We start from the raw sequence: 19,268 nt of genomic DNA, 5'->3' as shown, positions 1-19,268 counted from the left end.
AGCTGAAAGATAATCGCCCATGCAGTAATTATCCAATAGGAGGCTCATAACTATTTGCTTAGTTAAATCCAGGTGGCGACTTTTGTTTTGAAAAGGCAGTGTATATTGACTCAAATTTATGACATGAAGTCATATCATTAAGTACAATGTGTAACGAGAAAACAATCTCTGAATGGCTTGGATAAGTAAAAGCGTTCCAAAGTAATTACCACATAAAGTGACATGTCAGATTTGCAAAAATGGCCCTGTCCTTAAGGGGTTAAGGACAAAACTGTCTGCAGAGCCAAAGGGTTGATCTTCTTAGGGAACTTAAACATATGAGCCTCTGATCAGATTCACCATAGACTGCAATAGTATATTATTTATTTTACAGGCCTCCTATTAAGCCCTTTTATAGGCTGGCACCAATTGAAACCCCACTGCATTTTGCATATGCCGAGCCATAGTTAGAGTTCATGCTGCCCTAGGAACTTTAGTCCCCCCTTCCCCATTGATGTTCATACAATTTAAACAGCTGCCAGCCAAAAACTCCCTAGACCGTCAGCTATCCCTCCCAACTCACCCATATGCATGCACACTTAAACGGAACCAGTCAACATAAAAATGCAATGTAATCTGCCAGCATCATTTTATAGAGCAGGAGGCGCTGAGCAGATTGATATATAGTTTTATGGAAAAGGATTTAGCAAAACTTGTAAGTTATTAACTTCTGCGCAGTAGTAGAATAGAATTTTTGATAACTTCGCTCATCTCTAGTTCCCACTCACCAATTAGCTTCACATGAAGTACCACAGAGGAGAGGTAGGAGGATTACTCTTCTCTTCTGCCTTGTGTTCAAGTGCAGCTGTCTCCCAGAGTATATGCATGCAATTTTATTTGTGTTTTTTATCTATTTGTTAATCTTTAATCAAAATAAATACTGGCTATGAACAGCTTACCTTTCTTGAAGTCCATCACAAACTCTCGAAGTGAATTAGAATCAAACTCTTCAGGCTCTTTGGCATATTTTTTGCCACTAGCATCCAAAATTGCAACATTCACTTCCTCTCCACTGTCACCTAATTCAAGATCTTTTAATTCAGATGCATAATCATCTTCATTAGCAATGCAGAAGGTATATTCTGGAAAGTCTTTTGCAACATCCAAAACTTTGTTGCGCCAGTACTGAGTAGCTGCAATTAATAAGCACAAGAACTGAATGTAAAACCATCCCATCACTTAAACAACTTATGCCCATCTGTTAATTTTTCGTCTAGATGTGGAAATAAAAATGTAGATCATCAGTATCTGATTGGTGGAGGTCCTACACAATGGATCCCCAGCGATCAGCTGTTAGGAAAGGTATTGCAATCTCAGCAGCACTGCGGCCTTCTCACCAAGCACACGCCGTATATTGCACACCTGCTGTGCTTGCTATCGCAGATCAGCCCCATTTACTTCAATGGGGCTGAGCTGTGCCTAGGCCACGTAAACAATGAACATGACATCACATGGCCTAGGCTAAGCTGTGAGAAGCCAGTGGTGCCTTTTCTGAGTGTTAGACCCCCACCGATCAAATACTGATGTATGGGTCATCAGTATAAAAGTCTTGGAAAAACCTGTTTAAAAATATATTCCACAAGTTGTTTAACAAAATATTTTGACCATTTAAAAAGTACAGTAAGTAAAAAAAAATGCATCTATTCTCACCTATTTTGGATTTATAGATGTTGATTGCCACACAAGAAGTGTTAATTTTAAAAAACACAATTTTTACATATCCTTCGATGAATTCACAAACGTTTTTGAAATTTAAATATTGAAATGATTTAAAAGTCAAGTCAATTTAGTGGATTGAAACGGACTCCATTTTGAATTTCTATTGTTACTTTGTAAGTGTAGAAAAATATAGCACAAACATTTTCTTCACTTTTTAGGCAAGTTAAGCAAATTTATAACCATAACTATTAATGCCATTGACATACCAGTGCGATGGTCAAAACTGAAATCTACAGTGTAATAAACAACTACAAGAGGAAGCTTATTGTATCTTTTTGCTTCATTTGTTTTTGTTCTGTGACCAACCAAAGGCAAAGCATACTTCAAGACATGCTCCTTCAGGTCTTCCTCACTTGTAGAATCCTGCAAACAGACAAAAATAAAACTTAAACCAGGTAAAAATTAACTAATTTACTAAAATCTGTTACATACAGTATCAATCACTACCTTTTTTGTTACATTTTATTGTTAACAAACATGCTCCTCTCCCCTCAGTTACTGGGGCAAAAGGAATTATACTGGGTGCATTATGATTGAGACTACCTTTTAGGAAACATTCATACGACTATCAGTTTTATGGTCTGCAAATCACGGTTCTGCAAAATACAGATGCGGTCTGTGTGGTGTCCGCATTTTGATGTGGACCCACTGACTTCAATAAGTCCGCATTTTGTGGCAAAATATAGGACAGAACAGACATAGGGATGCCGACTACACAAGGATGCTGTTCGTGTGCCATTCGCTTTCACGGATGTTCCACAGATAGCACATTTTCTATACTTTCTTCACTAACTACAAATGTTGTGCATGTATGGGCTATATCATGTTCATGTCTTCTGAACACATACAATGCATTTGGAAAGTCTTCAGACACTTATTTCACATTCAGCTTTCCCTCAAGTCTGACCAGTCTCCTTGTCCCAGCTGCTAAAAAAACACCCCCTCACAGCATGATGCTGCCACCATCATGCTTCACTGTAGGGATGGTATTGGGCAGTGCATCAGTTTCCTTCAAACATGATGCTTTAAATTGTTCAGTCTTGGTTTTATTAGACCAGAGAATCTTGTTTCTCACAGTCAGAGTCCTTTAGGTGTTTTTTTTTGCAAATTTTCATGCGTCTTACTAAAGAGAAGCTTTTTTATGGCCACTCTGCCATAACGCCCAGGTTAGTGGAATGCTGAAGTGATGGTTAACCTTTAAGTAATCAGGAGAATGAGAAGAAGAGCAATTAGTTACATAAACACCTTTGCATCCTGTGTGTACCATATGCTCTTCGCTGAGGATCCACAGAAAGGCTATGTTCCACTGCACATGTGTAACCAGTGCAGAGCCTCACTAGATGGATTTTCACAGACCGACACATTTTTAACACAAGGGTGTGCTTTTAGAAACAGATAGAAACCACATCTCTAAAAATAACAATTAATACTTTGTTGCTCTAAATTACATATTGAATATATTTATTGATATTTTTAACCATGGGACATTCCCTTTACAGAGAATTTGTAATCCAAAAATTACCCATAGTATCAATCAAGTTATGTTAAACTTTTAGACATTTTAGGTGATATTTTTTCTATTTCTAATGCCCGTATCTATATTTAAAAACAATCCTAAATCATGCAGTTTTCACAGTGGCCACTAGGCCTAAAATATGTCATGACTTTGTTATCTGAAAGCAGTCACATGGGGCATAGAGACAATAGAATGGAGGGGACCTCACTGACATCTATCACCTATTGTGAATGGTGGATTCTGTGTTATTTGTATAGAGGTGTTACTTATAAATGTAATTCTGCCTGTTATGGTAATGAGGCTACTGAAAAATTACCTGCGATTCAGTTTTTGCTATTCATTTTTTTACTTCCTGCCTTCTTGGGGCCATACCCATTTTATTTTTCTGTTTACATAGTCATATGAGGGCTTGTTTTTTGCTCCACAGTCCAGTGGCAACATGCTTTACACCACTCTATCCAATGCTTGCTATTTTGCTTAGGGATGTAAGGCTTGTATACAGCTGCTTGACCATGGAAATCCATGAAGCTTCCAGTGCACAGTTTATGTTCTCATGTTAATGCCAGAGGAGGTACTGAAAAGCATTGAAGACCCTTGGGCACTATGAGACACTCAGTACCCTGTAACCTCATTATCTCTACACAACCAGTAGAGATAGTCAGGTAGGTTACATCCTCCTGGCAATCGCCAAACCCTGACTCGTCCATCAGACTGCCACATAGAGAACACAACTTTTCACAGCTCCATAGTAGAGTGGTCATGAGCTTTACACGACTTTATCCAACACCTCGGAAAGGGTGATTTAAGGCTTGCATGCAGCTGCTCAGCCGTGGAAATCCATGCAATGAAGCCTCCAGCACACAGTTTTTGTGCTGATGTTAATGCTAGAGGAGGTAATTATTGAGTCACTATGTATGCACTATGGGCCACAGCACTTGGAGATCCTGCTATGTAGCTTTACATGGTCTGTCACTATGTGTGGTTCCTACATGCTTCTACTTTGCAAGAATACCACTCACAGTTGATAGTGGAATATCTAGGAGGGAAGGCATCCTATTCCAGTAACACACTTGAATTCAGCTCTTTAGAATGAAGCATTCTTTCACAAATGTTTGTAAAATGCAGACAATGTCTATGTTCTTGAATTTTTTTAAAACTACAGCAATGGTACTGAATGAAACATCTGAATTCAATGATTAAGAGGTTTGTCCCAATACTTTTCTCCATTTAGAGAATTTGAAAATGCAGGGCAGCAAAATGGTTTCTCATTAGAAGAGCTGTGTTGTTTGTAAAGACAAAAAGCATAACACTACCTTACATCTTGTAATAGAGGGGTATTCAAGCAGCAGTAAACAGAGAAAATGTGGTCATTAAAAAAAGTCCTCATTTAGCAACTTTTAGAACAGAAATATTCAGATATTTAAAAGCAGGCAGTATTTCTACCCCAGAATTGGCACTGGGAAGATATGGGATGGGTTTGTGGTGTAGGCAGAGCCATCAGCTCCTGGTCTAAATTGAAACCCTGAGGTTGAAGTAGATTTCATTCTAGGTGAACAGCATGGCGGATGATGCGCCTCGTCATAAATTAAACACATTCTCCAGCAGTACATGACAGGTGTTACCATGCTGGTATTTAAGAAATGACCCCCAATGTCTGTGGGCGAGGAGAAGAATCGTGGGAACCCTAGTCCTGTACATGGTAATCTCATCCAGAGCAAGCACTGATAGCACCTAAAAGAGGTGCTATACTGTTGCTTGACAATAATGTGCAGTACAGAAGTATTGAAGTGTATTGTACAAACAATCACACTATCTCATGTTCAAGCCTCCTAGGAAGACAAAAAAAAAAGAAAAAAAAAAAAAGGATTTTGTTTTAAAAAAAGTTCAATCATTATTTATTCTGTACAGTGAATGGCATGAAAAAAAAAACAATGCCAAAATTTTAATTTTTTGGTCACCTCACTTTCCAATAGCAAAAAAGTTGTGTATACCCCAAAAGTGTATCAAATAAAAACTACAACTTGCCCCACAGAAAAACAAGCCCCCAACACAGCAACCTTGACAGAAAAAAAAAAAAGTTATGGATGTCAGAATATGCTGCGGCAAAACAAATTTGTTTATTTTTTAAAGAAAGGTTTAGCATTTTTTGATGCAGTAAATTAACAGGTGGTATTGCCATAATCATATTGACCCACATAGGTTATCATTTAGTTTGAAATTAATAGGGAAGGCCTTAAAAATGAAATCCAAAAAACAAATGGCAGAATTGCATTTTTTCCTTCCACCCAACAAACAGGTGGGGAAATTTATCAAAAGTAGTGCAAAGGAAATCTGGCTTAGTTGACCGTAGCAACCAGATTCCACCTTTCATTTTTCAAAGCTCATGGATGCTATGGGCAACTAAGCCAGTTTTCCTTTGTACCACTTTTGATAAATCTCCCCCAGTTTCTCAATAATCATATGAAATGTTAAACCATTTAAACATACAACTCATCCTGTAAAAAATTAAAAGGTTCTGACTCTTGGAAGGTGGAGAGGAAAAAAGAAAACTAAAATGTTGCTGTCAATAATGGGTTGTCATGAAAAGTTAAGGGATTGCTCTACAACAGCATTATTTTGGTTCATTTCAGACATTTTGCATCATCATTCAGTGAACACACTGAATAATAATGAACACAAACAAATTTCAATTTAATGCATTGGAATCAATATGCAACTTACTTCAATGTTAAACAAGTGTTTCTTTGTTCATACTTGACTGAAATCTGTCTGGGTGAATAACAACAAGGCTGTCCAGTTTGCACTTTTAAGAAGCTTGCAATTTCTGAAGCTGAAGGCATGGTAAAACTTGAAAGTCATCTCTTAACATATTTGCTGGAATAGATGTTAAAAAGAAAACATTGACATAATCAAATTCCACAAGATGCACATTTTTGATAAGATTCTGCCTTTATGCAAAAAAGTAAACATGCAAGTGAGGTCCTTTCCCATCTGCATTGGAGGGTTGCTTTCGCAAGGATCTCTGCAGTTTTGCCTGTGCATAACCTTCAGCATGACAGGAAGATGCGCATTAAGGAATTCAATGTATGGCTTGGTGAATGGTGTGCTGAACCAAGGGTTTGACTTTGTGTCTCATGTTTAGCTCTCGTTGGAAATGGAAAAGAACTGTACAAAGAAAGATGGTTTGCATCTTTTCTCTCAAGGGAACGAATGTCCTCAGTGAACAGTTAAAAGTATTTGCTAAGGAGCATTTAAACTAGGAAAGGGGGGCAAAAGAGTGATAATCCAGCAGTCCGACTGCCCCCCGGAACAATGCCAGAAGATGCCAGTAGCACATAGGTTAAGAAATGACAAGCTCAGAGTCTTGTCTACAAATGCTCACAGTTAAGGGAATAAGATCAATGAACTTGAGTCTATAATGGCATCTGAGAATATAGATTTAGTGGCTGTTACTGAGACATGGTTCAATGGGAGTAATGACTGGGATATAACAATACCAGGGTTCTCTCTATATAGGAAAGACAGAGGAGGCAAGAAAGGGGGAGCGGTGGCCCTGTATGTGGAAGATAGCATCAAATCTAATTTAATACAAGTTAGCGAGACAAATTTAGAGTCAGTTTGGGTTACCTTGCAGCTTGATAATCATAAGGTAACTCGTGTAGGTGTGATATATAGACCACCTAGCCAAGTCAAAGAATTAGATGATCTACTAGTTGAGGAAATAGCTAAAATGACATTGAAAGGGGAAGTTATCATTATGGGAGACTTTAATCTTCCTGATGTAAACTAGAAAACCAAAATAGCTGGTTCTGCCAGGAGTACAGATATTCTAAATTCCCTACTGGGATTATCTCAACAGCAAGTAGATGAGATCCAACCCGGAAGGAGGCCATTTTAGATTTAGTATTCACAAAGTGGAATTTGGTATCTGATATTACTGTAGGAGAAAGCTTAGGATCTAGTGATCACCAGTCAGTGTGTTTACTATAAGTACAGTGACTGAGTCACACCACACAAAAACAAAAAAGTTTTTAGATTTTAGAAAAACTGACTTCTCTAAAATTAAGATAGTGGTATACGAGTCCCTATCAGATTGGAACAGTTTCAATGGAGTCCAGGAGAAATAGGACTACTTAAAAGTGGGCACTATTGAAGGCAACAGAAAATTGCATTAGGCTTTTCAGTAAAAGCAAAAAAAGGGCGGAGCCTGTACGCGTTACTGCCATGGCGGCTTAATCCTTGAGCTCCTCCACTCGACCTGACCATTTTCCCCTTATAAAAGTGGTTTTATTCTCCTGCAAATGGGGAAAGCAACAAGCAGAAGCTTAGAGGACTCCTCTGACCACACTCGGCGAGGGCCAAAGAACGCGATATGGACAAATACCTGCAGAAAATGGACTCCCCTGCACGCCATATGAGGAGTCTAAGAGGGTGCTGACCTTGGTGCGCCACTCAGAAGCAGAAAACTTCTCAGATGCTTCTCAGATGCCGGCAGCCTGTCAGATGTTTCCGAGCGTAGATCCTCAAAGCGGCTGGTCCCCATGTCAAAGGCTTGACTTAACTAACATCTTAGAGAGAGCTCTGTCACCACTAAAGAGTGATATCTCAGAGATCAAAGAAGATCTCAAACACCTTGGCCACCGAGTAGTAGCTTTGTGAGAACACGCAGGAGGCCATGCTGTCATTTGGAGAACAAGCGAGCGGAGTCCCTCAAAGAACAGAGAGACTTACTCAATGAAGCTTTTCCTCAAAATTGAGGACCAAGAAAACCGCAGCTTAGAAAAAGTATCAGAATCCGCGGCTACCCGAATCGAGTGGCGGCTTGAAAGCCTTACCAAAGGTTGTGCGGGAGATTTTTACCATCCTGCTTGGACCTGAGGGAAGCCGACCAAATAGTCATAGAAAGAATTCATAGGGCCCTCAGACCGCAACCAAAACCAAATGAACCTCCACGCGATGTCATATGCGGATTGCTTAGCTATGTGGACACAGTGGCCATTCTCCCGAGCAGCAGAGACTCACCCAAGCTACAACATGAAGGTGTGGACATTTCCTTTTTCCAAGTATTTAGCGCGCCTCAACTCTGGCCAAACGGCGTGTACTAACGTCCGTTGCTGAAAGCCTTAAAATCAGCTAAGCTTCCTTTCCGCTGGCTTTTCCCTTTTGGCCTAGCATCATAAAGAACGGGAAGCACATCGTTATCAAAAGCCCCCAAGATTTGACGGCAGCGTGGGTGCAGTTGGGAATGTCACCCATAAAGATCCCATCATGGATGCCTGGCAGCTGGTTTCGCCAGGGACACCGACCAGGCCCAAAAAGGGTTGCTTCCCGGCTGCAAGCTATAACCCTCCTTGATTCTTCTAGGCGGACTCCCCCTAGGTAATAGGGGAAAGGAAAGTTACCGTCATACATGTTTAGTGTGGACTTAAACTTTGCTTATTTGCCGATAAGTTCTAATTGTAAATGTGGTCTCACCATCTATGACCAACTTTTTAGGCGGCTACTACCGCTTCTCTAATGCGAGCTTAGATTGCTCCAGTTATAAGTTTCATGTTCCCTATATGTTATGGGGCTTGGTCAGCTCCCTTATTGGTACTGATACACTTCTTAAACTTCCCCGATTGTCTCCTTTAGACCCTCGGAGGCTCCACGAGGCCCCGCTCCGGTGAGTTCATTTGTGAATATTTTCTCTCCTGAACTCAGCTGGAGCTCGTTGGAGCTTTCAATCCTCTGGTTTTTGCTCATCCATTGCGATTATTTGTTACCTGTTCATGTTTTTTTCCCCCTATACCTATCCAGATCCTATACATTCAAGGGACCATATGCTATTCTTGTTTATGTAGACTATGTACCATGACTGATATCATAGTGTCATCCTTCAATGTCCGTGGTCTAAACGAGCCTAGGAAGCGCTCCCAGATAACATCACTTTTATTCAAGGAAAAGGTATCCATCGCCTTTCTCCAGGAAACCCATTTTAAAACAGGCAAAATCCCAAACTTTCCGAAACGCTGTTTCTCGCAGTGGATCCATGCCACTCACTCTGTGGCCAGTAGGGGCGTCAGTATTGCCATCAGAAAACACCTACCGTTTTGCTATACTGACGTCATTGCTGACCCAGAAGGCAGATTCTTAATTGTAAAAGGTATGATTGCAGGCACTTAAGTAACCCTTGCAAATCTCTACGCCCCTAATAAGCAACTTTCTCAGTGGCTTGTTCGGACCTTAAAGACATTGTCTGATGTGAAACAAGGGATTGTTATTATTGGAGGTGATTTTAACCTCCCTATTGAACCCAAACTAGACTCCTCCTCTAGACGATCGCATATATCCCAGAAACCATTAGGTCGCTTACGAAATCAACTCCGGGCACTGGGTGTCTCAGATGCATGGAGGACCCTTCACCCTACGTGCAGGGATTTTACATTCTACTCGCCAGCTAGATCTTCCTACACTAGAATAGATAATCTTCTTTTCCCTGCCGCCCACTTATTCTTAGTGACAGAAGCTACTATAGGTAGCATTACCTTGTCTGACCATGCCCCCATCTATTTACGTTTTTACATCAGAGACTTGCCGCAGAGGGAGTGGAACTGGAGACTGAATGAGATCCTGATAGCCGACCCCGACACCATAACACGTATATCCTCCAGCCTACAAGAATACTTTCAGATTAATAAACCCGATCAAACAAACATCGCCAGCTATAACCTGGGAAGCCCATAAATCTCGAATCCGGGGCGATCTCATAGCAATAGGCTCTGCGGTAAAAAAGAAGCGTTTAGCTGAGAGTACCAATTTATTGTCTAAGATCTCTAAACTAGAAGTAGTTCATAAACAGTCTCTTGCTAGAAACACTGGCCTGGAATTAGCCAACCTCCGGACTGAACTTAAGAACCTTTTAAACGTTAAATCAGCAAAACTCCTGTTTAGAGCCAAATTTAAAACTTATGCCCATGGGGATAAAGGCAATAAGCTGATGTCTGCCTTGATTAAGAAACAATACGCAGATGCCTATATCCACGGGATAAAAGACTCCAAGGGAGTACTCCTCAAGACTACGGCAGATATTGCTAAGGAATTCCGAAACTTCTATAAAAACTTATATAAAACATACCCCTCACCACATTCTCCCATCCGCACTCACTTCAGTTTGCCACGACTAAATTCCTTAGTTCCCTGAAGTTGCCATCATTGTCCGCCGAACACTCATCATTGTTATTAACCCCGATAACAGATGAGGAACTTACCAAAGTGCTTAGTTCTATCCCTGCTGGGAAGAGTCCGGGCCCAGACGGTTTTACGATCCAATACTATAAGACCTTCCGAGACACTCTAATACCGCACTTCAGGGGACTATGTGAATCCCTAATGAGGGGTGGCTCTCTCCCATCCCAATCCCTGGAGGCCCATGTCTCCATCATCCACAAGGAGGGCAAAGATCCCTTATCTTGCAGCAGCTACCGGCCTATATCTTTGCTCAACACTGATGTGAAGTGGTGGGCGAAGGTCTTGGCCCAAAGGTTACAAAACGTCCTTCCTGATATAATCAATCGTGAGCAGGTAGGATTTGTTGCTTGCAGGCAAGAAAAGGAGAATACAATCCTACTTCTTCGCTTGATATCCTGGGCCCGTTCATCTTGTACTCCCTTGGCTCTGTTGAGCACCGACGCAGAGAAGGCCTTTGACAGGGTGAGCTGGCATTTCATGTCGGCCGCCCTGTCGGGCTTTGGTTTTCCATCAAAATTCGTTCAAGCGATTTTTTCTCTCTATTCTTCCCCTTCAGCAAGAATAAAAAATAAACGGTACCTTGTCGTGCCCATTCAGCATAAGCAATGGGACCCGACAGGGATGCCCCCTCTCACCTGTTTTTTTCGTCATTGTGATGGAGACCCTTCTTTGCAGGATAAGGCAAGAGCACGAGATCCTGGATATAACACCTAACCAGCAAGCTCACACCACAGCTGCTTTTGCAGATGACCTGCTCATTTTCACAACAAATCCTATTAACTCATTCCCCAAGCTGCTCTCCATTTTCTCGGAATTTGGAGATATATCCAATTTTAAAATAAATTACACAAAATCGGTGGCTATGAATGTTTCCTGTCCTCCTAATCTAGTAACTAAATTGAAGGCAGACTAGATGGGCCAAATGGTTCTTATCTGCCGACACATTCTATGTTTCTATGTTCTAAGTCCCTCACCCCATTCTCATGGACGTCCACGAGCCTCACATACCTTGGGGTCCGGATCCCACCAAACCCCAAAGACTTATACTCTCTCAATTACGCCACCCTTCTCCACAAGATCCGCTCCCAACTTACATCACTCAAACTCCCGTTTATTTCCTGGTTAGGGAAGAAAAATTACCTTAAAACTTATGTAGTGCCCAAGTTCTTATATCTTCTACAAGTCCTCCCAATTCGGCTGCTACAGAGATTCTTCACAGAAACGCGTAGACTATTTTCGTCCTTTCTCTGGGGAGGTAAGCCAGCTAGGATAGCATATCTTACCCTGACTAGAGAAAGGCTTCGGCTTGCCAGACATTCGCCTATATTACAAAGCGACACAAAGCGATAGATGCCTCTCTCGTTTGCGATACTCCCCAAAACCTATGTGCGGAGCTTGAAACTTCCTTGCTTTCAGAAAATAAATCCTTGGCCCTCTGGGGAATTAGACCTTACTCAGGCTCTGTTTCAAACCTGGTAACCCTAAAAGGGGCTCTGTGTGTCTGGTCTGAAATGTTTAAATCACGGGCTTTAAAATTTCCCCTCCCAAACAACACTGATTTAACCATATATCCACTCTTCAGTTTCAAATCCCTCTGGAATTTGGGCACTACTTAAAAGGCACACCCTTGAAGGAAGTGCTACGTATTGATGGCAGTCTCGACTGGGACAATGTCTTGTCTCTACCAAAACAAAAAAACGCTCCCTTTTTACATATCCTAGATTTTAGACGTGACATCAAAAAACTCAACCTACCAAGTCCCCTGAAGGGATCTGCGACCTGGCTAGAGATCCTGCTTGAAAAGCCCAAACCCCCTCCACATGGGTTATCAATGATCTATAAATCGCTACTCTCCTTCATGCCACCCGAGTTGTGCTTCCTTGCCGCGTGGGAGAATGAGCTTAATATCTCCCTCTCAGACCCGGAGAAAGCCTTTATTTTAGCTCACTCCCACGTATTCACCAGATGCATAAGGATTCAAGAGAACTCATACAAGCCTTTGGTTAGATGGTATAAGACGCCCCAGTTCCTACACAAACTCCATCCTGAGATACCGGCACAATGCTGGAGATGTGGCTCTGACATCGGATCTCTTTCTCATATATGGTGGTTTTGCCCGTTGGTCCGTCCCTTCTGGACAGAGGTGGGCAAACGCCTTAACCAAATTTGCTCCACCGACCTAGTGCTAGATCCTAAATTAATTCTGCTCTGGTGTCCTAAATCCTTTGTCCCCGCCAAAAACCACTTACCAACAATGCTTATTACCGGGGCCCGCCTCTTAATTCCCTATCTTTGGAAAAGTAATAAGCCCCCCTCTGTCGAGGCCTGGGTCGAGAGAGTGGACCAGTTATACCGCTTAGAAGAGTTAGCCCACTGGGTAACACATACCCGCCATCGTTTTTTGAAGACATGGGGCCGATGGAAGAATTATAGGGGGTTTCTTCCCTGAGCATTCAGGTCCTCCTTAGCCTCTGTTACGGAGCGACACGATAGCTCCCTCTCTAAAGGATCTACAGACCCCTGCTTTTATCCTTATACATAAACCCTATGACACTTAGGCACATGTATTTCACCTAGTCCACCGTTATATTTCCACTAGTTTATTCTACAACTACTGATATTCTATGTTGGTTAACATATCTCGTCGCATGTACTTTGCTATGTGTACACTTGATGTATTCCTCATTTTGTAACTGGCTAACTGCCATTGTACTGCATCATATGACTTGTTGCATAATAAAAAGAGATTTGGTAAAAAAAAAAGCAAAAAAAGAAAGAGACCGCTGTGGTACTCAGCAGAAGTGGCCAAAATCATTAAAAACAAAACCGAGGATGACAGGCAAATTTATAAGATTAGGCAGAGAGAGGTCAAACAAGTTCTAAGAGCTTCTAAAGCACAGGCAGAAGAGAAATTAGCTCAGTCAGTGAAAAAAGGCGATAAGACATTCTTCAGATACATAAATGAAAAAAGGAAACTAAAACAAGGAATTACCAAATTAAAAACAATTGGAAGGTATGTGGAAGAAGATAAAGAACTAGCTGACTGCCTCAATGAATACTTTTGTTCAGTTTTTACAAAGGAAAAGGACCTCAGTTAGGAAGGAAGTCTAATGAATCTTTTGATGCATGTGTCTTTACAGAGGAAGAGGTACTAAGTCAGCTGTCTAAAATTAATACAAATAAGTCACAGGGGCCTGATGGGATACACCCAAAGCTGTTAAAAGTGCTTAGCGGTGAACTAGCAAAACCATTAACAGATTTATTTAACCAATCACTGGTAACAGGAGTCGTCCCAGAAGATTGGAAATTAGCAAATGTTGTGCCCATTCACAAGAAAGGTAGTAGGGAGGAATCGGGCAACTATAGACCAGTAAGCCTGACATCAATAGTGGGGAAATTAATGGAAACCATACTTAAGGAGGGGATTATGGAACATCTAAAATCCCATGGATTGAAAGATGAAAAACAGCATGTGTTTACTTCAGGGAGATCATGTCAAACTAATCTTATAGATTTTTTTGATTGGGTGACTAAAATAATAAATGGCGGGGGTGCAGTAGACATCGCTTATCAATAAATTGCAGTCTTTGTGTTTGGACTCCCATATTGTTGAATGGATTAGGCAGTGGCTGAGGGACAGAGAGTTGTAGTCAATGGAGTATATTCAGACCACGGTCTTGTTACCAGTCGGTTACCTCAGGGATCTGTTCTGGGACCCATATTGTTTAATATCTTTATCAGCTAAATTGCAGAAGGCCTCGATAGTAAGGTGTGTCTTTTTGCTGATGACACAAAGATTTGTAACAGGGTTGATGTTCCTGGAGGGATACACCAAATGGAAAAGCATTTATGAAATGGTCAAAAATCTGGTAACTAAAATTGAATGTTGATAAGTGCAAGATAATGCACCTGGGGCGTAAAAACCCAAGAGCAGAATATAAAATCAGTGATACAGTCCTAACCTCAGTATCTGAGGAAAGGGATTTAGGGGTCATTATTTCAGAAGACTTAAAGATAGGCAGAAAATGTCATAGAGCAGCAGGAAATGCTAGCAGAATGCTTGGGTGTATAGGGAGAGGCATTACCAGTAGAAAGAGGGAGGTGCTCATGCCGCTCTACAGAGCACTAGTGAAACCTAATTTGGAGTATTGTGCACAGTACTGGAGACCATGTCTCCAGAAGGATATTGATACTTTGGAGAGAGTTCAGAGAAGAGCTATTAAACTAGTACGTACATGGATTGCAGGATAAAACTTACCAGGAAAGAATAAAGGACCTTAACATGTATAGCTTGGAAGAAAGACGAGACAGAGGGGATATGATAGAAACTTTTAAATACATAAAGGGAATCAACAAGGTAAAACAGGAGAGAATATTTAAAAGAAGAAAAACTGCTACAAGGAGGACATCGTTTTAAATTAGAGGGGCAAAGGTTTAAAAGTAATATCAGGAAGTATTACTTTACTGAGAGAGTAGTGGATGCATGGAATAGCCTTCCTGCAGAAGTGGTAGCTGCAAATACAGTGAAGGAGTTTAAGCATGCATGGGATAGGCATAAGGCAATCCTTCATATAAGATAGGGCCAGGGGCTATTCAAAGTATTCAGTATATTGGACAGACTAGATGGGCCAAATGGTTCTTATCTGCCGACACATTCTATGTTTCTATGTCAATTTATGCTGCAGTTTTCCACCATAGATTTCATACTTTGCAATGCATAAAGTAAAATATGCAACAAATATGCTAACAAAATCCACATGTAACTCTGCATCTGATTTTTTTGTTTCAAATTATGTTCCATGTAGAGGAACCCTTAAAGGTGTTGTTCCCCTTTGAAACACTTTTGGGCGGCCCTCCCTCACACTGTTGGACCTGTGGAGGGAAGCATACTTACCTGCTCCTTGCTGCTCTGTCCGACTCCTTTAGTCCACCGCCCTCCAGTTTGCTGCTTGTTGACTTCAAGTGTATAAGGGTCACAGGTGCTGATGCAGCCAATGATGTGCTGCATGGGGAACACATCATCGCTAAGGAAAGTAATTAGCTGTAGTGGCACACATAGCCCCCGTCCACTCCAGAAAGTTAATAAGCAGGGAGCCAAAGAGTGGCGGACCAAAGGAACTGAACAGCGGAGAAACAGGTAAATATGTTTCCTTAAATAGGTCCGACTAGGAGGGAAACGACCCAAAAGGGTTTCAAAAGTTAGACAACCCCTTTAACAGGATTACCTAAAATGTTTATCCCGCCGGTCAGCATCCACTGCACTGCTAATAAAGGCACAACAACTTGCTTGTTACGCAGCTGTACAATGCTAAAGGTGGCCCTTTAATGCTGCCAATCAGCGGTCGCCAGGCCCCGAAAATCATACATAAAAGTAGGATGGCCATCAATGTTTAAATAGATTTTACAGTAGCCTTTATAAATACGTAAGACAGGCAATCCATATCTGATCGGAGAGGATCTAACACTCTGCCAATCAGCTGTTTTGCAGTATGGGTAACCCTGGAAATCATGGTCCAGCATATAGTTTTCTGCAAAAACTTACATATCTAAATTTAAAAGTATGTATAGCTGAAGATTTGAGAACATTATAATGGACAATTTTTCCAAAAGTAGCAGAACACTTCTTGTTTGAGATTACATTTGGCCAGGCAAATCATAACCTATTGTCAGTCATGTGGCAATTTAGGCTCAAAAAAGGGGGTAATGGGTCCCCCACCCCTTTCTACCTACTGACCTGCATCCTGATAAAGCTGAGAATTCCTTTTCATGGTTACCAGTGAAAAATCCAATAACTATGACATCATTTCCATCTCTCAAGTGCTCCTGCACTTGCTTACCAGTCTGGACTAAAGTTGATGGTGGAACCAGCCTGTTCAATCATAAAGTCAATAATCCTAATAAAGGAAACAAGAAAAACATTTAAATAATCAGAAAAAGGATAGAATACTAGCAAAGAAAAAGTGGCAAGTTTTGTGGTTGGTATACTTTCATGATACATGTCAATTCTGTATTGTAATATTCTAGCTGGATATATATACTGTACAAGATACATAATTAGGCTTAGTACAAGAATGACAAAAAGATCTATTTTCTAATAAACGTTTCAATAATTAATTAGCTTTGCTCGACAGGCAGTAACTGGATAAGGTTGTGTCAACATGGCTAATTTTGACAAAGTCCATCGATACAAGATTCAGCAATTCCCTGAAGTGTGGGATGCTTTTCCCCTAGGGCTCTGGATTGAAGCTAGTTTTGGGTGGAGTTCCGTAGATATGAACTGACTCTGGCTTAAAGAAATGTGCCACCAAATTTGTTTTCTGCCAGTTAAAACCAGATAGCAACACATCCTTTTTTTCTAATCCGTTTTTATTTTCGGATTACAGATTTTTGTATTTTGTTTCCTGAACATGATTTGGGGACAGGACATCTTGCCTGAGCTGTTCTTAAAGGGTTTGTCTCACTTCAGCAAAAAGCATTTAACCGTATGTTTCCCCTTATAGATGTACCAGCCCATAAGACGCACATAGGTTTAGAGGAGGTCAATAAGAAAAAATATTTTCATTACACCTAAGGTCAGACCACCAATCAGACCCCCAATGTTAATCAGGACCTCAGCTGACAGGCCCCAATCAGACCCCCAATGTTAATAAGACCTCAAATCAGACCCCAATGCAAATGACCCGCAATCAGACCTCTGATAAGAGCCCCATGCCTCTCATAAGCCCCCATATCAGCCATTATGCTTCTCAGCCCCCCCAATATGCCCCCAGCAGCCTCATGTTTTATAAAATAAAAAAACACTTACCTCTCCTGCTCCTGGATACCGCCACTCCACCTACATCACAATACTCTTCCTCCTGCTATCAGTTACAGAGCGCCCTCACGCTGTGCACAGTCTTCACAGCCCACAGCCGAGGACCAGGAAGTGGTGAGTACAGAGCCTTCACCGCTTCCTGGTCCTCCAGTACTAATGAGCACTTCCATAATGGAAGTGCTCATTAATATTCGCCCCCTAAGATGCATTTTTCCTACACTTTTGGGGTGAAAAAAATTTGTCTTATGTAGCGAAAAATACGGTATATGTAGAGGATGTTAATACAAGGCACTTACTAATATATATTATCCACATTCCTTCTTTTGCTCACTGGATTAATTGTTCCATCACATTATACACTGCTTGTTTCCATGGTTACGACCAACCCTGTAGTCCCAGCAGTCGTGGCCGGTACTTGCACATTATAGGATAAAGCACTAACCTATGTGCACTCCCCACGGTCCTGGCCAACAGAGAGGCCAACGCTTTTTTCATATACAGGTCCTTCTCAAAAAATTAGCATATTGTGATAAAGTTCATTATTTTCTGTAATGTACTGATAAACATTAGACTTTCATATGTTTTAGATTCATTACACACAACTGAAGAAGTTCAAGCCTTTTCTTGTTTTAATATTGATGATTTTGGCATACAGCTCATGAAAACCCAAAATTCCTATCTCCCAAAAATTAGCATATTTCATCCAACCAATAAAAGAAAAGTGTTTTTAATACAAAAAAAGTCAACCTTGAGAATAATTAAGTTCAGTTATACACTCAATACTTGGTCGGGAATCCTTTTGCAGAAATGACTGCTTCAATGCGGGCGTGGCATGGAGGCAATCAGCCTGTTGGCACTGCTGAGGTGTTATGGAGGCCCAGGATGGCTTCGATAGCGGCCTAAAGCGTCATCCCAGAGTGTTGGGTCTTGCGTCTCTCAACTTGTCTCTTCGCCAATATCCCACAGATTCTCTATGGGGGTTTCAGGTCAGGAGAGTTGGCAGGCCAATTGAGCACAGTAATACCATGGTCAGTAAACCATTTACCAGTGGTTTTTCCCCGCACTGTGAGCAGGTGCCAGGTTGTGCTGAAAATGAAATCTTCATCTCCATAAAGCTTTTCAGCAGATGGAAGATGAAGTGCTCCAAAATCTTCCTGATAGCTAGCTGCATTGGTCCCTGGCCCTTGATAAAACACAGTGGGACCATCACCAGCAGCTGACATGGCACCCCAGACCATCACTGACTGTGGGTACTTGACACTGGACTTCAGGCATTTTGGCATTTCCCTCTCCCCAGTCTTCCTCCAGACTCAGTCCACTGCTTCCGCAGGTCCCCCAAGGTCTGGAATCGGTCCTTCTCCACAATCTTCCTCAGGGTCCGGTCACCTCTTCTCGTTGTGCAGCGTTTTCTGCCACACTTTTTCCTTCCCACAGACTTCCCACTGAGGTGCATTGATACAGCACTCTGGGAACAGCCTATTCGTTCAGAAATTTCTTTCTGTGTCTTACCCTCTTGCTTAAGGGTGTCAATGATGGCCTTCTGGACAGCAGTCAGGTTGGCAGTCTTACCCATGATTGTGGTTTTGAGTAATGAACCAGGCTGGGAGTTTTTAAAAGCCTCAGGAATCTTTTGCAGGTGTTTAGAGTTAATTAGTTGATTCAGATGATTAGGTTAATAGCACGTTTAGAGAACCTTTTCATGATATGCTAATTTTTGGAGATAGGAATTTTGGGTTTTCATGAGCTGTATGCCAAAATCATCAATATTAAAACAAGAAAAGGCTTGAACTACTTCAGTTGTGTGTAATGAATCTAAAATATATGAAAGTCTAATGTTTATCAGTACATTACAGAAAATAATGAACTTTATCACAATATGCTAATTTTTTTAGAAGGACCTGTAGTGTGCAAGCATGACCACCACTGATGGATTGCAGGTTGGTCGTAACC

At 41.2% G+C, this 19,268-nt stretch overlaps 1 protein-coding gene and 1 long non-coding RNA gene across 2 annotated transcripts in view; one reads left to right on the top strand and one right to left on the bottom strand.

Annotated features, from left to right (window-relative positions):
• LOC121000999 overlaps positions 1 to 5,003 on the top strand; it is a 30,479-nt gene extending 25,476 nt beyond the window's left edge. The window contains exon 3 of the long non-coding RNA XR_005778951.1: positions 3,756 to 5,003. This is a non-coding gene — a long non-coding RNA (uncharacterized LOC121000999). The remainder of the gene's footprint in view (positions 1 to 3,755) is intronic.
• The window catches only part of PDIA4 (protein disulfide isomerase family A member 4), a 272,038-nt gene that overhangs the window by 61,380 nt on the left and 191,390 nt on the right, over positions 1 to 19,268 (bottom strand). The window contains 8 exon segments of the mRNA XM_040431853.1: positions 939 to 1,172; positions 1,965 to 2,121; positions 5,992 to 6,102; positions 6,104 to 6,127; positions 6,129 to 6,148; positions 16,239 to 16,257; positions 16,259 to 16,366; positions 16,368 to 16,398. Coding sequence (XP_040287787.1) covers positions 939 to 1,172; positions 1,965 to 2,121; positions 5,992 to 6,102; positions 6,104 to 6,127; positions 6,129 to 6,148; positions 16,239 to 16,257; positions 16,259 to 16,366; positions 16,368 to 16,398 — 704 coding nt within the window.

Source organism: Bufo bufo, chromosome 5, assembly GCF_905171765.1.
Source record: "Bufo bufo chromosome 5, aBufBuf1.1, whole genome shotgun sequence".
NCBI lineage: Eukaryota > Metazoa > Chordata > Amphibia > Anura > Bufonidae > Bufo > Bufo bufo.
Note: the sequence above shows the minus strand (reverse complement) of the source record. Positions and strands in the feature narration are given on the sequence as shown.